General features: G+C 43.7%; 2 protein-coding genes across 5 annotated transcripts in view; one reads left to right on the top strand and one right to left on the bottom strand.

Annotated features, from left to right (window-relative positions):
• Nucleotides 1–4,637: 4,637 nt before the first annotated feature.
• Nucleotides 4,638–8,325, top strand: LOC120573401 (chloride intracellular channel protein 6-like). The gene is made up of 4 exons (XM_039823118.1): nucleotides 4,638–4,869; nucleotides 5,960–6,052; nucleotides 6,247–6,648; nucleotides 7,979–8,325. The coding sequence occupies exons 1-4, from the start codon at nucleotides 4,765–4,767 to the stop codon at nucleotides 8,186–8,188; spliced, it is 810 nt and encodes a 269-aa protein (XP_039679052.1). The 5' UTR covers nucleotides 4,638–4,764; the 3' UTR covers nucleotides 8,189–8,325.
• A 216-nt stretch (nucleotides 8,326–8,541) lies between these two features.
• LOC120573390 (7SK snRNA methylphosphate capping enzyme-like) overlaps nucleotides 8,542–22,791 on the bottom strand; it is an 18,628-nt gene continuing 4,378 nt past the window's right edge. For 2 of the 4 annotated variants that reach the window (XM_039823102.1, XM_039823101.1), the window contains exons 3-9: nucleotides 18,545–18,804; nucleotides 18,016–18,304; nucleotides 15,934–16,360; nucleotides 14,955–15,107; nucleotides 11,223–11,429; nucleotides 10,828–10,936; nucleotides 8,542–8,895 (exon numbers count right to left, since the gene is read on the bottom strand). In XM_039823102.1, the coding sequence (XP_039679036.1) occupies nucleotides 8,843–8,895; nucleotides 10,828–10,936; nucleotides 11,223–11,429; nucleotides 14,955–15,107; nucleotides 15,934–16,360; nucleotides 18,016–18,304; nucleotides 18,545–18,804 (1,498 nt within the window). In that variant the 3' untranslated portion in view covers nucleotides 8,542–8,842. The remainder of the gene's footprint in view (nucleotides 8,896–10,827; nucleotides 10,937–11,222; nucleotides 11,430–14,954; nucleotides 15,108–15,933; nucleotides 16,361–18,015; nucleotides 18,305–18,544; nucleotides 18,805–22,791) is intronic. The other 2 variants (XM_039823103.1, XM_039823100.1) reach the window with 2 other exon arrangements.

The following is a 22,791-nucleotide window of genomic DNA, read 5'->3' as shown; positions in this document are numbered from 1 at the left end:
TGTGTGTGTGTGTGTGTGTGTGTTTGTGTGTGTGTGTGTGTGTGTTTGTGTGTGTGTGTCTGCGTGTATGTGTGTGTGTGTGTGTGTGTGTGTGTGTGTGTGTGTGTCTGCTTGTGTAACATGTTTACTGGATTATTGTGAAATCAGCCGGTTCACCACAGCTCATCACCAAGCTCAAGAACTCTGCAGATAAACACAATGTGGTCAGAATAATGTAAACACCAGGAACTTAGAGAAAGGTGACTCAGCACATTAACTCTGACAACAGAGTGTCTGACGACATTATGGGATGGATCCCTACAGAGATAGACCTTTTAGTTAAAGAGTAAAATCCTTTTAGTTTAACATGAAACAGCCCCGAAATCACCATCACCAAACTCACCAGACTCCATGTAAATAATCAGGACTTTTAGCGTGTATAGAGCCAGCATATCTCCACCAGACTCCATGTAAATAATCAGGACTTTTAGCGTGTATAGAGCCAGCATATCTCCACCAGACTCCATGTAAATAATCAGGACTTTTAGTGTGTATAGAGCCAGCATATCTCCACCAAACTCCATGTAAATAATCAGGACTTTTAGCGTGTATAGAGCCAGCATATCTCCACCAGACTCCATGTAAATAATCAGGACTTTTAGCGTGTATAGAGCCAGCATATCTTCACCAGACTCCATGTAAATTAATCAGGACTTTTAGCGCGTGTATAGAGCCAGTATATCTCCACCAGACTCCATGTAAATAATCAGGACTTTTAGCGTGTATAGAGCCAGCATATCTCCACCAGACTCCATGTAAATAATCAGGACTTTTAGCGTGTATAGAGCCAGCATATCTCCACCAGACTCCATGTAAATAATCAGGACTTTTAGCGTGTATAGAGCCAGCATATCTTCACCAGACTCCATGTAAATAATCAGGACTTTTAGCGTGTATAGAGCCAGTATATCTCCACCAGACTCCATGTAAATAATCAGGACTTTTAGCGTGTATAGAGCCAGCATATCTCCACCAGACTCCATGTAAATAATCAGGACTTTTAGCGTGTATAGAGTCAGCATATCTCCACCAGACTCCATGTAAATAATCAGGACTTTTAGCGTGTATAGAGTCAGCATATCTCCACCAGACTCCATGTAAATAATCAGGACTTTTAGCGTGTATAGAGCCAGCATATCTCCACCAGACTCCATGTAAATAATCAGGACTTTTATCATCATAAAACACATTTCATTCAAAGTGGACAGAAACTAAATAAAATTAAAGCTGCAAGCAGCGATGACGGGCCCTCGCTTCTTGCCCCGGGGGGTACTGGCAAATGCAACATCACATGTAGACCACACATTCTAAGTTTCATGTAAATCAGAATAACTTTTGCCAAGATACAACCGTTCATGTTTCGAAACCCACTTACAGGAAGTTGTTCCTCCATAACTTGCGCATCGTGTTAGCTATCAAAATTCTTTTAGTCACAAGGGTCCACCGAGTCTATATCCAAGTTTTCGTCCAGATTGGACTCACGGCCCAGGAGGAGTTAGACAAAGTATGTTTCCCATATATCGCAATGTGAATAATTAATAAAAGAAATTCTCACAGCGCCATCTAATGGCCGATTCACTCTGAATTTGGCATGGATGCTCATGCCCCTATTTGGAAAAACTGTGTCATGTTTGGTGTCAATCGGAATAAATCTTGGTAAGGTATGCAACTTCCTGTTTCGACAGTCCCCTACAGGAAGTTGGTCCTCTGTAACTTGCGCATTGTGTTAGCTATCACAATTATTTTGATAACTTTTAGTCACGATAGTCCTCCGAGTCCATATCCAAGTTTTCGTGCATATTGGACTCACGGCCCAGGAGGAGTTAGACAAATTAGGTTTCCCATATGTCGTGATGTGGCTAATTACAAAAAAAATGCTAACAGCGCCATCTAATGGCCGATTCACTATAACTTTGGCATGGATGCTCATGCCCCTATGCGGAAAATCTGTGTCATGTTTAGTGTCAATCGGAATAAATCTTGGTAAGATACGCAACTTCCTGTTTTGACAGCCCCCTACAGGAAGTTGGTGCTCTGTAACTTGCGCCTTGTGTGAGCTATCAAAACTCTTTTGATAAATTTTTGTCACGTGGATCCACCGAGTCTATGAGTACATTTTTGTGCAGATGGGACTCACGCTCTAGGAGGAGTTTAAAAAAGTAGGTTTCGCATGAAGCAAATTTGCTAAATTAATAAAAAAAATGACAACAGCGCCATCTAAAGGCCGATTGTCACCATATTTGGCACACGAGTAGCACATGAGGAACAACTGCACTGAGTTTTGTGTCCATTGGAATAGCCGTTGACAAGATACAACCGTTTGTGTTTCCACACCCACCTACAGGAAGTTGGTCCTCCTTAACTTGTGCACTGTGTTAGCTATCAATATTCTTTTGATACGTTTTTTTCATGAAGGTCCTCCGTGTCTACTTGCAAGTTTTCGTGCCGATCAGACTCACGTCCCAGGAGTAGTTAGACAAAGTAGGCTTCCCATATATATTTTGCTGATTAATAAAAAAAAATGAAAACAGTGCCATCTAATGGCCGATTGCCACCAACTTTGGCACAGATGCTAAACCGGCCATGAGGAACAACCTTGTCAAGTTTTGGGGCAATGCAAATAATTGTTGCCACGATAAGGCAACTTCCTGTTTAGACAGGAAGTTGCTATAACATGCGCATTTTTTCAACTATCAAAATTCTCTGGATAACTTTTCGTCATGAGGGTCAACAGATACTACCTGCAAAGATTCAAGAAGATTGAAATCACGGCCTAGGACGAGTTCGAAAGAATGTAAAACACCTGAAAAATGCATAATTAAAAATGGCCGCCTTCCGGTTGGGCAGAGCTAATGAAGGTAAATGGGAAATATGTCCGCAATTATTAGAGCAATATGTGTATTAAATCTGGTGATGATCGGAGCAACTATGTCCAAGTTAAGGCCTTCCACGCCTTAGGTGGCGCTATGGAGCCCGCTTAGAGGTATGGCCCAAATCGCTGTACAGTCATGCAAAGCTCCCAGGTGTTTATGTGTGTGCCAATTTTTGTGAGTTTTCGTATATATTGAGGCCGTCAAAAATGTGCCCAAGTGCTAAATCCAATTAGGGGGCGCTATAGAGCAACCGTACCACTCCCAAGCCTAAATGTGTATTCAGATGAAAGATTTTAATATTCTGCACATGGCTGCAAAAGTTTGAGAGTTTTCGTGCATCCTAAAGTCCTCAAACATGTGTTCATAAAATGAAGATTATTTCACGAAAACCAATATTTCAGAAATTTTAGAATTTTGTAATTTTTTCTAAAAATAGCACGATGGAGTTCAAGATGAGACCTATGTTCCCTCAAAAGTTGGTATATTAACTTATTACTTTTGTCGTAATTAATGCGCACGTTAGGGGGCGCTATGGAGCCCCCTGGCAACGCCCGAGCCCAATTACTACAATACTTTGCAATTTTCACCAGTTGTGACATGTGTGCAAATTTTTGTGAGTTTTCGTGCAGTTTAACCCCCTCAAAAATGCAACAAAGGACTCGGAAAAATAATAATAATCTGACGAAAAACAATAGGTTCCTTTGCACTTTCAGTGCAAGGCACCGTTGGGGCCTTGCACTTTCGTGCTCGGGCCTTAACTACCAAAAGCCGTCTTGGTTCATCTTTCCACTGTTCCAACAATCACCACTCTGGTTTGGTTGAAATAAACCCTTAATTCACCCATTTACATGTGGAGATATGCTGGCTCTATACACGCTAAAAGTCCTGATTATTTACATGGAGTCTGGTGGAGATATGCTGGCTCTATACACGCTAAAAGTCCTGATTATTTACATGGAGTCTGGTGGAGATATGCTGGCTCTATACACGCTAAAAGTCCTGATTATTTACATGGAGTCTGGTGGAGATATGCTGGCTCTATACACGCTAAAAGTCCTGATTATTTACATGGAGTCTGGTGGAGATATGCTGGCTCTATACACGCTAAAAGTCCTGATTATTTACATGGAGTCTGGTGGAGATATGCTGGCTCTATACACGCTAAAAGTCCTGATTATTTACATGGAGTCTGGTGAAGATATGCTGGCTCTATACACGCTAAAAGTCCTGATTATTTACATGGAGTCTGGTGGTCAAGTTGTTTTTTAGACTTTTTAATGCGGAAAAAATTACATATTTCATCTTTAAAATACTCTTTACTAATCAGACTTTTACTGAACACACACACACAGACACACACACAGACACAAACACACACACACACACACAAACACACACACTGTTTGTTGTTTTGGTTGATGGGCGTCTGTCAGTAGGAGGGGGGCGGGAACAAAAGACAAGAAGATGACAGCTGACTTCCTGTTGACACGACAAAACAGACAATATCAGAGGGGGACCCAGCCAGACCCAGTCAGACGCAGCCAGACCCAGCAAGACTTAACCAGAGCCAGCCAGACCCAGCCAGACCTAACCAGACCCAGCCAGACCCAGTCAGACCCAGGCAGACCCAGCCAGACCTAACCAGACCCAGCCAGACCCAGCCAGACCTAACCAGACCCAGCCAGACCCAGCTAGACCCAGCCAGACGCAGCCAGACCCAGCCAGACCTAGCCAAACCCAGCCAGACCCAGCCAGACTTAGACAGACCCAGCCAGACCTAGCCAGACCTAGCCGGACCAAGACAGACGCAGTTGGACCCAGTTGGAACGGTGCGTTCAGTGTCTGGTCCAGGATGTGGATCTTCCTGATGTTGCTCTGCTTGCTGGGTCAGAACCAGGCGTTTCCATGGGAACACAGCAGCTTTGGGCCACTCCAGGAACAGCTGGACCAGAGCACAGTGAGTAGTCTACATGGTTCTGGTTCTCAGATCTCATATTGGACTAAAATAGTTCACCGAAACGTGTTTCTGTAAACATGTGAGGAGAGAAACAGGCCGTGCAGCTGCTGAATCTGTCTTCATCTCAGATCAACAAAGGTCAGTTTAAAAGATTTCCATCCGATTTGAGAGGTGTTCGTCACTATCAGCAACATTACTCTAATATCAGGGGCCAAATGCAGGTTCATTTACTGTTGGGTACGTTTTCAGTCAGTTTTTAGTCCAATTTTGGACAGTTTTTGGTCAGTTTTCAGTCACACACATTGGTCATTGAGTCTGACTACCTGCCCACACCGAACAGACTCGAGTCACCGACCTCGCCAGACTGTCAGACGGCCGGTTATCGGCTCGGTGGGTCAGGGCCAATAGGAGAAGTGCATTTGGCCAGAGTACTTATTCCTTTAGAAAAACCACTACCTGCTACTCCATACCAAGCACAATACCTCACCTCATTTTCCAAACAGTTTAAATAATGGCTACTGCTGAATCCAACCTGTTGTCGTCAGCTGGGATCATCGGCCATTTGTGTAATGTTTTATTGTGATCTTTACTCTGACTTGTTTAATTTATTTAACTTAACTTATAGGGACCAAAGACCTGTCAGGGACTCAGGATGGAAATTAGCCTTTGGCTAGAATTCATCCTTATATTTAAATTCTTCTTAATCTTCATTAATGTACACTGTCCCTTAACTCTGTGTGTGTGTGTGTGTGTGTGTGTGTGTGTGTGTGTGTGTTGCGTCTGTGTGCTTGTCTCTGTGTGTGTGTCTGTGTGTTTGTGTCTGTTTGTCTGTGTGCGTGTGTGTGTGTGTGCGTGTGTTTGTGTGTGTGTGTTTGTGTCTGTTTGTCTGTGTGCGGTGTTTGTCTGTGTGCGTGTGTGTGTGTGTGTGCGTTGTGTGTGTGTGTGTGTGTGTGTGTGTTTGTGTCTGTTTGTCTGTGTGTCTGTGTGTGTGTGTGTGCGTGTGTTTGTGTGTTTGTGTCTGTTTGTCTGTGTGCGTGTGTTTGTGTGTGTGTGTTTGTGTGTGTTTGTCTGTGTGCGTGTGTGTCTGCAGCCTTCTCCCGTCACCGGACAGACATCATCTTCCTCTTCATCGTCTTCTTCCTCCTCGTCTTCATCAGAGTCCTCCGAGAGCCAGAGTTCAGAGGTCAGAGCACACAGACACAAGCCCCGCCCCTTCCTGCATGTTAGCCCCGCCCCTTCCTGTGTCCACCGCGGGACTTTACTTTAGTTAAAATGTGTCCGGTAGTGAACGAGGAGAGACAGAGAATGTTTACATCCTGTTTACATCTGATGTTTGTCCCAACATCCCAGACTGACTCTGATTGGTTCATTTCTCAGACTCAACAGCTGAGAGTTGCAGATGGAATCTCCCCCGGTGACGGCAACCTGTGGGCCAATCAACTGCTTTCACTTGGAGACAAAGACACCGGGGACGCTGGAGAAGCAGTGGACACCGTGGATACAGGGGACACCGTGGACACCGTGGACGCAGGGGACACCGTGGATGCCGTGAACGCAGGGGACACCGTGGATGCCGGGGACACCGTGGATACAGGGGACACCGTGGACACAGGGGACGCCGTGGATACAGGGGTCACGGTGGACACAGGGGACGCCATGGACACGGTGGACGCAGGGGACACCGTGGACACGGTGGATGCAGGGGACACCGTGGACACAGGGGACGCCTTGCATGCCGGGGACGTGTCCCTTCCTGTGGGCGGGGCCTTTGTGGAACAGGTAGATTGGACGCTGGTTACCTAAGTTTTTTTGTTGCTTTTATTCTGACATTTTGTCTCTTTTAAAGTGCTCATATTATGCTGAGAGTAGCTAGGTAAGGACTACTAGCCAGTCAGAAGCAGAGTATGATTATACTAGAAAATTCCACAGGAACGTTTGACAGTGTGCCTACTACTTGGTGCACATCTGAATAAAACTAGCTAACAGTAAATCTGCTGTTTGACACGGCCTACAGTAGAGAGAGGACAATATGTCCTACAGTAGAGAGTCTCCATGATAGGAGGTGTGTGTGTCAGAACTTGTTGCTATAGTGATTTTCCACAGTGAAGGAGTAGAGGAGGGAGGGGGAGACAGTATCTTCCATGGGTCAAACATGTCCATTTAATGATAGTTAATCCTCTTAAGTTTGTTCTGTAATTCAAAAAGCGTTGGGTCCAAACGGCAAAATATTGTGATCACCAGAGAGATAAACGTCTGGCGAACACATTGATGTGTTTTTTATGTTTGTGGTGTCAAATAAATGGGACACAGAGCAGGTAACAAACAGGAAACAGTCTGCATCCTTCAGATACTTTTTTTCACAGTTTCTATCGGCAGTTGGTATGAACAGAGCCAAAAGTTTACGTCCGGCGGATTCCATAGTTAGATGTCTGCGATCGGCACAACATTTTCCGAATTTTGAACAACTATGATGTATGAAGAGTGTAAACTGTAGGGGAGAGAGCAATTTGTTTGGAAAAATTTCTGAGAATCATACTGCAGCTCCCCACTCTGTCCTCCCCTCTGGCTCTCAACATTCCGTCCCCATACACACACATTGGAACATCTGAAACGGTCTGAAAACTGGACGATACATAAACTGTGATTTGGTAGAAACCGTGCTTGATATCAGAATGACCATTCAGCCCAATAAACGCCAAAATCTTGTCTTCGGTTTAAACTTTTAATTATTTTTCTACGTTAAAGTATGGTGATACAGCATGGCCCCAAAGACGGGTTGTTTTGAGCGATTTTAAGCGATTTCCTAAAGATTTCCCATTTAAGTCTATGGGAACATTTTTGCCGATTTTTGCAGATTTCGTGAAAACTGCGCAGCAAATCTCTTAGAAAAGTCATAGCACACCATTCCCGGTCATTACACACGTTTGATGTATTTTGTGTGCATGTGTTGGCAACGCTCCGTGACTAGTAGCGGGATAAAAATGTGGCGAAATAATTAGTATGCAGGATAATAGTCATTCTGCAATAAGTATAATATGAGCACTTTAAGACATTTGTGTCATTTGTTTCTTGCTTTGTATTTATCTCTAACTTCTCCCCCCCCCCTCAGGAGGCCTTCTCCCCCCTCCCGTCTCTACGGCAACGTGGCGAAGCTGCCTCCGTAGTGGGCCTGTCCAGAGAATATGTGGGCGGAGCCAGAACAGATGTGGGCGCAGAGTTTCCTCGCTTGTCGGACAACAGCGCAGAGTTTCCGGTGAACTTCGACTCAGCGCACCACGGTTACTATGGAGACGAGATGGGGCTACAGCTGCAGTTGTGACAAGGCCACGCCCCCTTCTCCTGTCGACCAATCACTAACTAATCATTATAACCTGATTTACATCTAATGTACTCCGTGTGTTTCAGAAAGCCTGTTGTAACATCTGGCACATTTATATTATAATATACTAATTAATATACTAGCCCTTCAAAATAAAATCAAGAATTTAAAATTATTACGTTTGTCTTTTTTTGTACTGTCTCTTCAAAATAAAATACAGATTTGAGGCTGAAAAGCTGAATCTGAATTCTTAAGAGATTTAAATATTATTAGCAGACACATTATATTTCTAATCATAGATGAATTATTTAAATCTCTGTTGTGGCTGAGAAACAGAAAATAAAAGTTTTGGATCATTTCTCTTTATTTCTTTAGACAAAAAACTGAAACAACAAAAACTTTTGAAAGGAGCGACCTGCAGACGTGTCACTTCCTGTTAGTGTTCACAGGGGGGGTCGGGGAGAGAGAAAATCTCCCACAATCCTTTGCTCTGGCCTTTTTGAGCCAGAGTCAACCAATCAGAGTTTATTCTCCTTTGTGATGTCATCAAACTGTCTCCAATGTTCAGCCAATCAGCTGCGAGCTCACAGTCATAATATATACAGAATATGTAAGGACCATTCAGCTTCCTCCGTCTGTCCTGTCCTGGTGACATCACTTCCTGGGGGCGGGGCCTTTGTGGAACAGGTAGATCGGCCGCTGGTTACCTGGAAACAAGAAAACAAGAAAACAAGAAAACAAAACATTTATTTCAACAAGAAAAAAAAAAAAAAAGTATGATTTATGAGCCATTGGAAGGCTTTTATTGTGAAAATATGTGTGCAGGAAGTGAGTTTTATAGACAGGTTACTTCCTTTAAGACACCAGAGTGACCCAAAAAAACCCTAAACTAACTAACAGCTGGAGGCAGCGGTGGAGCAGAGACTCCCAGCGTGTTCTGGAGGTAAGATGGCTGTTTTTATTAAAGGAGTCTGGTGTTTGAGAGAAAAGAGATTCAGTTCCCCGTCATTAACATCTGTCTGACACCAAAATATTATAACATTATAATATTATAAACATCTGTCTGACACCAAAATATTATAACATTATAATATTATAAACATCTGTCTGACACTAAGATATTATAACATTATAATATTATAAACATCTGTCTGACACTAAGATATTATAACATTATAATATTATAAACATCTGTCTGACACTAAGATATTATAACATTATAATATTATAAACATCTGTCTGACACTAAGATATTATAACATTATAATATTATAAACATCTGTCTGACATCTGTCTGACACTAAGATATTATAACATTATAATATTATAAACATCTGTCTGACACTAAGATATTATAACATTATAATATTATAAACATCTGTCTGACATCTGTCTGACACTAAGATATTATAACATTATAATATTATAAACATCTGTCTGACACTAAGATATTATATTGCCCTCTCTGTCAAATCGCCGGCTTACTCACCTTTATATGTTCATATATAAAGGGCAGTATAGTCAGTCTCCCATGTTACATATCTGACCGTCTCTCTTTTACCCAGAGTACTTATGGTTTACGGTCCAGAACACGATCTCACTGAAAGTACCTCAGGCCTGGACAGAGATGTTTAAAAAGACTTTCATGTTTGCTGCTCCTTCTACTTGGAATGACCCACAGAAAAACACTCAAACTGCTCTGTCTAATGTCCTTAAAAGATCTTAAAGGTGATGTTAAAACCATAGAACATGAGTCCATCCACACGTGCACATGTTTTAACTAATGGGACTTTTATTTAATTGAAATGCACTTGAGATGTCTTTGTCTCTTTTGTGATTGTAAATAGTTTTTATATTTAACTAACTAGTTCTGCTATCTTGGCCAGGTCTCTCAATGAGACTAAGCTCGCTACATAAAGGTTACATAAAGGTTACATAAAGGTTAGATAAAGGTTACATAAAGGTTAGATAAAGGTTAGATAAAGGTTAAATAATAAATATCTGTCTGACACCAAGATATTATAAATATAGTGAACAATTGAACTGACAGAGATGTGGTCAGTGTGTGTGTGTGTGTGTGTGTGTGTGTGTGTGCGTGTACCAGAATGTGTGCGTGTGCATGTACCAGTGTGTGTGTGCACGTGTGTGTGTGTGTGTGCGGCGTGCGGTAACCAGTGTAAAGTGTGTTGTGTGTGTGTGCGTGTACCAGAGTGTGTGTGTGTGTGTGTGCGTACAAGTGTGTGTGTGTGTGCGTGTGTGTGTGTGTGCGTGCGCGGGCGAAGTACCAGTGTGTGTGGTGTGTGTGTACCGTCAGTGTGTGTACCGTGTGTACCTGTGTGCGCGCTGTGTGTACCAGTGTGTGTGCGTGTGTGTGTATACCTGTGGTGTGTTGTACCAGTGTGTGTGTGTGTGTGTATACCTGTGTGTGCGTGTGTGTACCAGTGTGTGTGCGTCTGTTTGTATACCTGTGTGTGCGTGTGTGTACCAGTGTGTGTGTGTGTGTGTATACCTGTGTGTGCGTGTGTGTACCAGTGTGTGTGTGTGTGTGTGTGTACCAGTGTGTGTGTGTGTGTGTGTGTGTGTGTGTGTGTACCAGTGTGTGTGTACCAGTGTGTGTGTGTGTGTGTGTGTGTGTATACCTGTGTGTGTGAGGAGTCTGTATGAAGAGAAACCAACACTGTCCGTCAGGTACGATGTAAAATGTTCCGGTCTCAGTCTCACCGCCCGGAAGTTACGATACGTCCACTCCTACAAAATAAAAGCACACCACACAACTTTAAAAATAAACAGTACTGTGTGTACTTATGTTTTTTTAGCCTGTATAACTCTATATGTGTTGAAAGCAAGGGTTCGAAAGAAAGAACAGAAAGTCTTAACAATTGTATTTCAGTATACATAATAAATATGTGTGTGTATGTATGTATATATATATATATATATATATACATACACACACACACACACACACACACACACACACACACACACACACATATATATATATTTATTAATATTATATGAATGCGATAGTTACCGAGATCCTCTTGCTGTGTGCGTAGCTGCTCCAGGGCTGCGGCTCCAGGATGAATAATCCGCCCGGCGACAGGCTCTGATAGGCTCGTCTGAAGAGTCTGACCACGCCCCCGTCCCCCGACTGCAGCTGCACCCACTTGGTGACGCCCAGACACATGATGACATCATACTGGCCCCGCCCAGGCCACGCCTCCGACACGTAGTCGCCCTGTAGGGGTGGGGGTGGAGTACAGGATATTTAACGTTACTCTACTGAAATACAATTACGACCTGTAGTTACGTCTCTAGTGGTGAAATATTGAGAGAAAATAAGTCTAAATATTTTTGAAATATAGAAAAAAAAAAGGAAAATCCAAGGCACTCTTCCTCAAAATGTTTAAAGGACAATTCCGGCGCATAATGAACCTAGGGGTTATTAATAACAGCTGTGTACCACTCTGTTGTTCTCTGGGACATGTGTTCATGCTCATCTAATGCGTTTGTAGCTTGAATGGAGCTAGCACGGACCACTGATTAGCTTACAACGCTAGTATTCAGGGCCACAGGGAAAGTAAAAACTAATCACTATTTTGTACGACTAAAAAGGCTCAAAATATCACCAAACTTCCACGGTAGCATAATGAGGGTCCCTGCATGTTAATTGAAGTATTGAGAACTTCGTAAGTGTACAGACAGTTTATTGAAAAGATAGTTTAGGAAGACAGTAGCTCCCAAGACGAATCGCCTGTATACGAGAACGCTACGGTCTTTATAATCTTGTTGTGAAAGGTGGGAGTGCTCCCTCGTTTACAAGTCGAGAAAAAAAGTCAAAATATTTTGACAAGAAGTTGAAATATTTTTGAAATATTTTGAGAATAAAAGTCAAAATATTTTAAAATATTTTGAGAAAAAGTCAAAATATTTAAAATATTTTGACAGAAAGTCAAAATATTTTAAAATATGTTGAGGAAGTCAAAATATTTTTAAAATATTTTGAGAAAAAGTCTCTATCTACCTGAGAGGGTCTCTATCTACCTGAGAGAGTATCTATCTAGCTGAGAGGGTCTCTATCTACCTGAGAGGGTCTCTACCTACCTGAGAGGGTCTCTACCTACCTGAGAGGGTCTCTATCTACCTGAGAGAGTCTCTATCTACCTGAGAGAGTCTCTATCTACCTGAGAGGGTCTCTATCTACCTGAGAGGGTCTCTACCTACCTGAGAGGGTCTCTACCTACCTGAGAGAGTCTCTATCTAGCTGAGAGGGTCTCTATCTAGCTGAGAGGGTCTCTCATTTCATCCTGAGAGGGTCTCTATCTACCTGAGAGGGTCTCTATTTACCCGAGAGAGTCTCTATCTAGCTGAGAGGGTCTCTATTACCTACCGAGAGGGTCTCACCTACCTGAGAGAGTCTCTATCTACCTGCGAGGGTCTCTACCTACCTGAGAGGGTCTCTCACCTACCTGAGAGAGTCTCTATCTAGCTGAGAGGGTCTCTATCTGCCTGAGAGGGTCTCTACCTACCTGAGAGGGTCTCACCCACCTGAGAGGGTCTCTCATCTACCCGGAGAGGGTCTCTATCTAGCCAGAGGGTCTCTATCTACCTGAGAGAGTCTCTATCTACCTGAGAGGGTCTCTACCTACCTGAGAGAGCCCTATCTACCTGAGAGAGTCTCTATCTACCTGAGAGAGTCTCTATCTAGCTGAGAGAGTCTCCTATTTACCCGAGAGGGTCTCTATCTACCTGAAAGAGTCTCTACCCTACTGGAGAGGGTCTCTACCCTACCTGAGAGGGTCTCTACCTACCTGAGAGGGTCTCTATCTACCTGAGAGAGTCTCTACCTACCTGAGAGGGTCTCTATCTACCTGAGAGAGTCTCTACCTACCTGAGAGGGTCTCTACCTACCTGAGAGGGTCTCTATCTACCTGAGAGAGTCTCTATCTACCTGACAGGGTCTCTATCTACCTGAGAGAGTCTCTACCCTACCTGAGAGGGTCTCTATCTACCTGAGAGAGTCTACTACCTACCTGAGAGGGTCTCTACCCACCTGAGAGTCTCTACCACCTGAGAGGGTCTCTATCTAGCTGAGAGAGTCTCCCACCCACCTGAGAGGGTCTCTATCTACCCGAGAGAGTCTCTACCTACCTGAGAGGGTCTCTATCTACCCGAGAGGGTCTCTACCTACCCGAGAGAGTCTCTATCTACCTGAGAGGGTCTCTACCCACCTGAGAGAGTCTCTATTACCTGAGAGGGTCTCTACCCACCTGAGAGGGTCTCTACCCACCTGAGAGAGTCTCTACCCACCTGAGAGAGTCTCTATTTACCTGAGAGAGTCTCTATTTACCTGAGAGAGTCTCTATCTACCTGAGAGGGTCTCTACCCTACCCGGAGAGGGTCTCTACCCACCTGAGAGGGTCTCTATCTACCTGTGAGGGTCTCTATCTACCTGATATAGTCTCTATCTACCTGAGAGGGTCTCTACCTACCTGAGAGGGTCTCTACCTACCTGAGAGAGTCTCTATCTACCTGAGAGGGTCTCTATCTAGCTGAGAGGGTCTCTATCTACCTGAGAGAGTCTCTACCTAGTCTCTATCTAACTGAGAGAGTCTCTACCTACCTGAGAGGGTCTCTATCTATCTGAGAGGGTCTCTACCTACCTGAGAGGGTCTCTATCTAGCTGAGAGAGTCTCTATCTACCTGAGAGGGTCTCTATCTACCTGAGAGAGTCTCTATCTACCTGAGAGAGTCTCTATCTACCTGAGAGGGTCTCTATCTACCTGAGAGAGTCTCTATCTAGCTGAGAGAGTCTCTATCTACCTGAGAGGGTCTCTATCTACCTGAAAGAGTCTCTACCTACCTGAGAGGGTCTCTACCTACCTGAGAGGGTCTCTACCTACCTGAGAGGGTCTCTATCTACCTGAGAGAGTCTCTACCTACCTGAGAGGGTCTCTATCTACCTGAGAGGGTCTCTATCTACCTGAGAGAGTCTCTATCTACCTGACAGGGTCTCTATCTACCTGAGAGAGTCTCTACCTACCTGAGAGGGTCTCTATCTACCTGAGAGAGTCTCTACCTACCTGAGAGGGTCTCTACCTACCTGAGAGTCTCTACCTACCTGAGAGGGTCTCTATCTAGCTGAGAGAGTCTCTACCTACCTGAGAGGGTCTCTATCTACCTGAGAGAGTCTCTACCTACCTGAGAGGGTCTCTATCTACCTGAGAGGGTCTCTACCTACCTGAGAGAGTCTCTATCTACCTGAGAGGGTCTCTACCTACCTGAGAGAGTCTCTATCTACCTGAGAGGGTCTCTACCTACCTGAGAGGGTCTCTACCTACCTGAGAGAGTCTCTATCTACCTGAGAGGGTCTCTATCTACCTGAGAGGGTCTCTACCTACCTGAGAGAGTCTCTACCTACCTGAGAGAGTCTCTATCTACCTGAGAGAGTCTCTATCTACCTGAGAGAGTCTCTATCTACCTGAGAGGGTCTCTACCTACCTGAGAGGGTCTCTACCTACCTGAGAGGGTCTCTATCTACCTGAGAGGGTCTCTATCTACCTGATAGAGTCTCTATCTACCTGAGAGGGTCTCTATCTACCTGAGAGAGTCTCTACCTAACTGAGAGGGTCTCTACCTACCTGAGAGAGTCTCTATCTACCTGAGAGGGTCTCTACCTACCTGAGAGAGTCTCTATCTACCTGAGAGAGTAGAACCTATGTATTTATAGGATATATATATTCTCCATGTGGCCCAGACTCACCTGGATGAAGGTGACGTTGGCTGGAAACCTGGAGGAGGATGATGATGATGATGATGATGTTGGGGGGAGGAAGAGAGGGGGGGCAGCCAGAGGACCCCGACTCACCCTGAAGGACAGGGGCAGGGAGGGGGGCAGGGAGGGGGGCGGAGCCTGCTGGAGAAACACAGGACACGTTTAACATTATAAGATACGATCTTAAAGCTCCCATATTATGAAGAAATCCCTTTTTCTGGGACCTGGGGGGTCATATTGTGTCTCTGGTGCTTCATACAGACTAATAATCCACCTCGGGACTACAGGTGAAAATTAGCATTTATGGTATAACCAGGCTCATTTACAGTCTGTACAGAGATGTTAGATTGTTCATTAATGTGCACTGTCCCGAATAAATAAATGAATGAATAAATAACCCATCCATGGTGTCTGTCTGTCTCTCTACCTGTCTGTTGCTCTCTCTCTCTACCTGTCTGTTTCTCTCTCTCTCTACCTGTCTGTTTCTCTCTCTCTACTTGTCTCTCTCTCTCTCTCTCTCTACCTGTCTCTCTCTCTCTCTCTACCTGTCTGTTTCTCTCTCTCTCTCTACCTGTCTCTCTCTACCTGTCTGTCTTTCTCCCTCTCTCCCTGTCTGTCTCTCTGTCTGTCTGTCTGTCTCTCTGTCTGTTTCTCTCTCTCTACCGGTCTCTCTCTCTCTCCCTCCCTGTCTGTCTCTCTACCTGTCTGTCTGTCTCTCTCCCTGTCTGTCTCTCTCTCTGTCTCTCTACCTGTCTGTTTCTCTCTCTCTCTACCGGTCTCTCTCTCTCTCTCCCTCCCTGTCTGTCTCTCTACCTGTCTGTCTTTCTCTCTCTCCCTGTCTGTCTCTCTCTCTCTGTCTCTCTACCTGTCTGTCTTTCTCTCTCTGCCTGTCTGTCTCTCTCCCTGTCTGTCTCTCCTGTAACTACTTTTAGTGTTGAGTCCTGTATAAGAAAGATGAAATACTAACTGTCTCTCGTTCCTCCATCTCCCCCGGCGACGAAGGGGCGGAGCCTCCTGGCGGCGAGGGGGCGGAGCCTCTGCGTTTCCTCTCCTCCGTGGCCAGGTCATGTGACAGGAAGTGCCTGATGTTCAGCGTGGCGGCGCGAGCCAGCCGGGGGTCCAGTTCCAGTCCCAGGACGTGTGCCGGGTTGAACCGGCGAGCCACGGCGAGCGCCAGGTGTCCGGCGCCACAGCCCACGTCCAGCACCGTGCGGTCTCTGAACCAATCGGCTTCCAGGAGGCGGAGCCTCGGGTCCTCGGCCGCGCCCACCCGCCCCTCCCACGCGTCGCCGTAGGAACCCTGGTAGCCGTAGTAACCGCTGTGGTTGCCGAACTGGAAGCGCAGTTTGTCCTTCTTCTTCTTCTCTGGCGGCCGCGTGGCCACGCCTCCACACCTGCAGCCAATCAGAGGACAGCGTTCATAGTTAGTTACAGTTTGGGAAATAAAAGTTCTCAGAGAACAACGTCCCAACATTTTAACCTTGGGGGGGGGGGCACCCCTTAGATCAGGACTGTCAAACTCAATCTCCCAGAGGGCCATACTGGAAAATAAGAATCACACCAAGGGCCAGACATGGAGAGTTTATTGATAGGCTTTAGTTAATCGAAAAAGTTAAATATCTTTGACTGTATTATTGCAGGTGTCATATAGTCTTCTTACTCAGTTTGGTCGACATTAAGGTGCAAAACTTCTGAAAAAGTAGCAAAAATTCGGAAAAAGTGACAACAACTAGCTGGGTCAAAATGTATTGTAAAACTAAACTGATATGCGGGCCGGATCATAATATGTGAGGGGCCAGATTTGGCCCGCGGGCCTTGAGTTTGATACGTGTGCCACAAATCACTGGTTCTCAAGGTTTTTTCAATAAAGTTGTTTTAAAGCCTTAAATCAGGGGTTTTCTAACGTTTTGTGTATAGTCAGGTTCATTTGAACATAGCAATGCAGTATTAAATCTATACAGTAATTTAAATTTTATATCAGTATACATATTCTTAATTTTTATGTGAATTTCCTGGTAAAATGAAGGTTAAAAAAGTATTATTTTATATTTTATTTAGCTTTTCCACGCCATAAGTCAGGAGAGGTGGAGTATCTCGCCAGAGAAGGCAAATATGGTCATTTTTCTGCAAAAGAACGGCTAAAGTTTGAAGCTGGTTGCCATACCAACTCAACAACATTTATTTTGTTGTTACTTGTTAATAGTGTAACTGTTATTTGTTAAATTATTGTAGTTGTGTGTTAGGTGACTTAGGTTTACTTATTATATATTAAAGTACTTTAAAACGTTAATATATTGTTACATTTAAATAATTTTCAATAAAAAAAAAAAAACTCCATTAAAAGCCTTTCTTTTATGTCATTTTTCAGTTTTTCAAGAATCGGAAAAGGAATTGTTTAGGAATCGGAATCGTTTTAAAAGTACCGGTTCGGCATCGGAATCGTAAAAATCCAAACGGTACCCAACCCTACTCACGGACCACTAGTGGTCCACGGACCACCTGCAGTACCCTCACGGACCACTAGTGGTCCACGGACCACCTGCAGTACCCTCACGGACCACTAGTGGTCCGTGAGCGTTCACATTTCCCTCCATTTTAACTGGTAAATACTTTGGTTATACGTATTTTAGTTGAATGGTAATATTACAACTACTACAACTACTACAACTACTACAACAAACTAATTTTCGTAGGTAGCCACAAAACATGAACGTTAGCATATCTCGGCCAAATTAATAGGTATCAAAGCAAAACTTGGTATTGTTGTTCGACATCCAACTCCGAGCCTCCCTACCGAATTTGGTGACAGTCGGCCGTTAGGGGGCGCTATAATGAACGTAAACGCGTTTTGGCAAATAAGTCAATGCATTTAAATGGTAAAAAAGTGGAATGGCAATATCTCTGCTGCAGTAAAGGCTACCGTCACCAAACTTGGTATTATTGTTCGCCGTGCCGCTCTGCGGCTATCCACCAGATTTGGTGACGATCGGCCTCTAGGGGGCGCTGTAATCGAGGTAGAAGCGTCTTGGCCTTTTATGAACCCACTGACCTGCCGGCTTTAGCCCCGCCCACCAGCGGCGTCTCGAACTTGGTTGGCTGGACCCTGGTTGCCGTGGCGTCGCCGGCGCAGTCTGGCGCCCTCATGGAGGTGGTGCGTCGCCGTCGGCGCTGGCGTCCGTCGCCGTGGTTACCGGGCCTGTGGCCGGCGCCCGGCGGAGGGTGGGTGTGTCTCCGAGGGAGGATGGGGGGCGGAGCCACGTCGTCACGACACGTGATGGCCGTGTTCAGTTCACAGGGGAGGGGGGAGACAGCAGCGCCCTCTGTGGTCAACACCGGTACTACAGGACACACACATTACACTCTTAAAGAGACAGTAACACATTACACTCTTAAAGAGACAGTAACACATTACACTCTTAAAGAGACAGTAACACATTACACTCTTAAAGAGACAGTAACACATTACACTCTTAAAGAGATAGTAACATTAGTTATGTGACCTCTTAAAGACACAGTAACACAAACTCTTAAAGAGACAGTAACAGGTCTTAAAGAGACACGCAGTAACATGAACTGACCTGTGGGTGGGGCTGTGACAGGAAACAGTCTGGCTGGCTCCGCCCCCTTCTCCGCCCCCCCTGCCCCCCCGTGGTGCCTGTTCCTGTGTCTTCGTCTGGACTTCAGGGGGGACAGCAGGACCTTGGCCCCCCCCTCTCCGTCCCGCCCCCCTCCCTTCAGATTCAGGGGGTCGGTGATGTCACGGGGTACCAGGATCTCCACGGGGTCTCCGCCCCGCGCCGGCAGGGGCGAGCACTTCGGAGTCTCCTGATTGGTCGCCCTGAAGAGGAAGGAGGAGGAGGAGTTTATGGCTGCTGTTGATGAAGGTTTTGGGCATTTTTGTAGCAGTTTCCCCGTAATTTGTGTCACTTTTTTTTGGCTCTTTTCTTGACTTTTTATTTATATGTACACATACACAAATATATATGTATGTACATCCTTAAGTTACCTCCCTTATCTAGTCCTAATGGATCCATCTCACCCAAAAACATCGAGAAAGACATGGTGTGTGTGTGTCTGTGGTGTCTGTGTGTGTGTGTGTCTGTTTGTCTGTGGTGTCTGTGTGTTTGTGTGTCTGTGTGTGTCTGTCTGTGGTTGTGTGTCTGAATGTCTGTGTGTGTCTCTGTGTGTGTGTATGTCTGTGTGTGTCTCTGTGTGTGTGTATGTCTGTGTGTGTCTGTGTGTGTGTGTCTGCATGTCTGTGTGTGTGTATCTGTGTGTGTATGTCTGTGTGTATGTGTGTGTGTCTGTATGTCTGTGTGTGTGTGTGTATCTGTGTGTGTGCTGACATCCCTTCACTGTCCGAAAGGTTCTCAACTTGTTTTAGTATTTGTTGTGTGTCTGTGTGTGTGTCTGTGTGTGTCTGTGTGTATGTCTGTGGTGTCTGTGTGTGTCTGTGTGTATGTCTGTGGTGTCTGTGTGTGTGTGTGTGTGTGTGTGTGTGTGTGTGTGTGTGTGTGTGTGTGTGTGTGTGTGTGTGTGTGTGTGTGTGTGTGTGTGTGTGTGTCTCTGTGTGTGTGGGTAAAAACCGATACAGCATAGTATGGTGATATTTTCGTGGTAATACTGTATCGATACACAGACGCCCAGTATGGATCTATTACTCCTGACCTCACCAGAGAACAACCAGCACCATCTGGTGGACTGAACAAGCACTTTATTTCATTATTCTACTACCAAAAAGGTAAATTCTCATGTGCAGTTTAAATAATAAAAGATCCACACTTGGCGTCTGGAGAAGAGAGGACGATGAAGGCTGACTATCATCTCTTCTGCTGCATGTGTCTGTTCATCGTCCAAGGCCCCGTTTTATATCAGATATCTAGTCTCATATCACGATAGGGCTGCTCGATTATGGAAAAAATATAATCACGATAATTTAACACGATTACATGTTGACTTCTGGAAAGATGTTGCAATTACTGAACTTAAAAACAGTGGAAAAAGTTAAATAAATCAACAGTGAAAAGAAGAAAAAAATGTGAACTTTGCATTAATACTTGTCCTATTAAAACTATCTATTCATTCAGAACAAAAGAGAAAATAAGAGTTTACTGTAAAACGTAATGAGATAAATAATAGTTTTTCTTCATTATTCTGTTTTTGTGATCATTGGGAGCTGAAATCATAATCACGATTTAAAATTGGATTAATTGCCCAGCCCTATATCACGACATCGATATAATAAGGATATATTGCCCAGCCCTGTGTGTGTGTGTGTGTGTGTGTGTCTGTGTGTGTGTGTGTGTGTGTGTGTGTGTGTGTGTGTGTGTGTGTGTGTGTGTGTGTGCGACATCCCTTCACTGTCCAAAAGGTTCTCAACTTGTTTTAGTACCACGGTCGGCAGCACATTGTTTACTTAAAGAATGTTGCATTTTATTTAATTTTAACATTTAATTGTTATTTAAATGTAACAGGTATTTAAATGTAACGGTTATTTAAATGTAACGGTTATTTAAATGTAACAGTTATTTAAATGTAACAGGTATTTAAATGTAACAGGTATTTAAATGTAACAGGTATTTAAATGTAACAGGTAGGTACGCTTTGGATAAAAGCTTCAGCTAACCGACATGTAATGTAGTGTATAACCTATTGATGAGAGGGCTGGTTAGTTAGTAACATGTATAACCTATTCATTAAGGGTTGGTTAGTTAGTAACATGTATAACCTATTCATTAAGGGTTGGTTAGATAGTAACATGTATAACCTATTGATGAGAGGGCTGGTCAGTTAGTAACATGTATAACCTATTGATGAGAGGGCTGGTCAGTTAGTAACATGTATAACCTATTGATGAGAGGGCTGGTTAGTTAGTAACATGTATAACCTATTGATGAGAGGGCTGGTTAGTTAGTAACATGTATAACCTATTGATGAGAGGACTGGTTAGTTAGTAACATGTATAACCTATTGATGAGAGGGCTGGTTGGTTAGTAACATGTATAACCTATTGATGAGAGGGCTGGTTAGTTAGTAACATGTATAACCTTTTCATGAGAGGGCTGGTTAGTTAGTAATATGTATAACCTATTCATGAGAGGGCTGGTTAGTTAGTAACATGTATAACCTATTCATGAGAGGGCTGGTTAGTTAGTAACATGTATAACCTATTCATGAGAGGGCTGGTTAGTGAGTAACATGTATAACCTATTGATGAGAGGGCTGGTTAGTTAGTAACATGTATAACCTACTGATGAGAGGGCTGGTTAGTTAGTAACATTTATAACCTATTGATGAGAGGGCTGGTTAGTTAGTAACATGTATAACCTATTCATGAGAGGGCTGGTTAGTTAGTAACATGTATAACCTATTGATGAGAGGGCTGGTTAGTTAGTAACATGTATAACCTATTGTTGAGAGGGCTGGTCAGTTAGTAACATGTATAACCTATTCATGAGAGGGCTGGTTAGTTAGTAACATGTATAACCTATTCATGAGAGGGCTGGTTAGTGAGTAACATGTATAACCTATTGATGAGAGGGCTGGTTAGTTAGTAACATGTATAACCTACTGATGAAAGGGCTGGTTAGTTAGTAACATTTATAACCTATTGATGAGAGGGCTGGTTAGTTAGTAACATGTATAACCTATTGATGAGAGGGCTGGTTAGTTAGTAACACGTATAACCTATTGATGAAAGGGCTGGTTAGTTAGTAACATGTATAACCTATTGATGAAAGGGTTGGTTAGTTAGTAACATGTATAACCTATTGATGAAAGGGATGGTTAGTTAGTAACATGTATAACCTATTCATGAGAGGGCTGGTTAGGTAGTAACATGTATAACCTATTGATGAGAGGACTGGTTAGTTAGTAACATGTATAACCTATTGATGAGAGGGCTGGTTAGTTAGTAACATGTATAACCTATTGATGAGAGGGCTGGTTAGTTAGTAACATGTTTAACCTATTCATGAGAGGGCTGGTTAGTTAGTAACATGTATAACCTATTCATGAGAGGGCTGGTTAATTAGTAACATGTTTAACCTATTCATGAGAGGGCTGGTAAGTTAGTAACATGTATAACCTATTGATAGGAGGGCTGGTTAGTTAGTAACATGTATAGCCTATTGATGAGAGGGCTGGTTAGTTAGTAACATGTATAACCTACTGATGAGAGGGCTGGTTAGTTAGTAACATGTATAACCTATTGATGAGAGGGCTGGTTAGTTAGTAACATGTATAACCTATTGATGAGAAGGCTGGTTAGTTAGTAACATGTATAGCCTATTCATGAGAGGGCTGGTTAGTTAGTAACATGTATAACCTACTGATGAGAGGGCTGGTTAGTAAGTAACATGTATAACCTATTGATGAGAGGGCTGGTTAGTTAGTAACATGTATAACCTATTGATGAGAGGACTGGTTAGTTAGTAACATGTATAACCTATTGATGAGAGGACTGGTTAGTTAGTAACATGTATAACCTATTGATGAGAGGACTGGTTAGTTAGTAACATGTATAACCTATTCATGAGAGGGCTGGTTAGTTAGTAACATGTATAACCTATTCATGAGAGGGCTGGTTAGTTAGTAACATGTATAACCTATTGATGAAAGGGCTGGTTAGTTAGTAACATGTATAACCTATTGATGAGAGGGCTGGTTAGTTAGTAACATGTATAACCTATTGATGAGAGGGCTGGTTAGTTAGTAACATGTATAACCTATTCATGAAAGGGCTGGTTAGTTAGTAACATGTATAACCTATTGATGAGAGGGCTGGTTAGTTAGTAACATGTATAACCTATTGATGAGAGGGCTG

This window comes from Perca fluviatilis, chromosome 14 (assembly GCF_010015445.1).
Source record: "Perca fluviatilis chromosome 14, GENO_Pfluv_1.0, whole genome shotgun sequence".
Classification (NCBI taxonomy): Eukaryota; Metazoa; Chordata; class Actinopteri; order Perciformes; family Percidae; genus Perca; species Perca fluviatilis.
Note: the sequence above shows the minus strand (reverse complement) of the source record. Positions and strands in the feature narration are given on the sequence as shown.

Excerpts from the sequence above, each read along its gene's own strand:
- LOC120573401 (XM_039823118.1), top strand. The coding sequence starts at position 4,765 with ATGTGGATCTTCCTGATGTTGCTCTGCTTGCTGGGTCAGAACCAGGCG. Across the intron at positions 4,870-5,959 it reads AACAGCTGGACCAGAGCACA|CCTTCTCCCGTCACCGGACA; the intron begins GTGAGTAGTCTA and ends GTGTGTCTGCAG. Across the intron at positions 6,649-7,978 it reads GCGGGGCCTTTGTGGAACAG|GAGGCCTTCTCCCCCCTCCC; the intron begins GTAGATTGGACG and ends CCCCCCCCTCAG.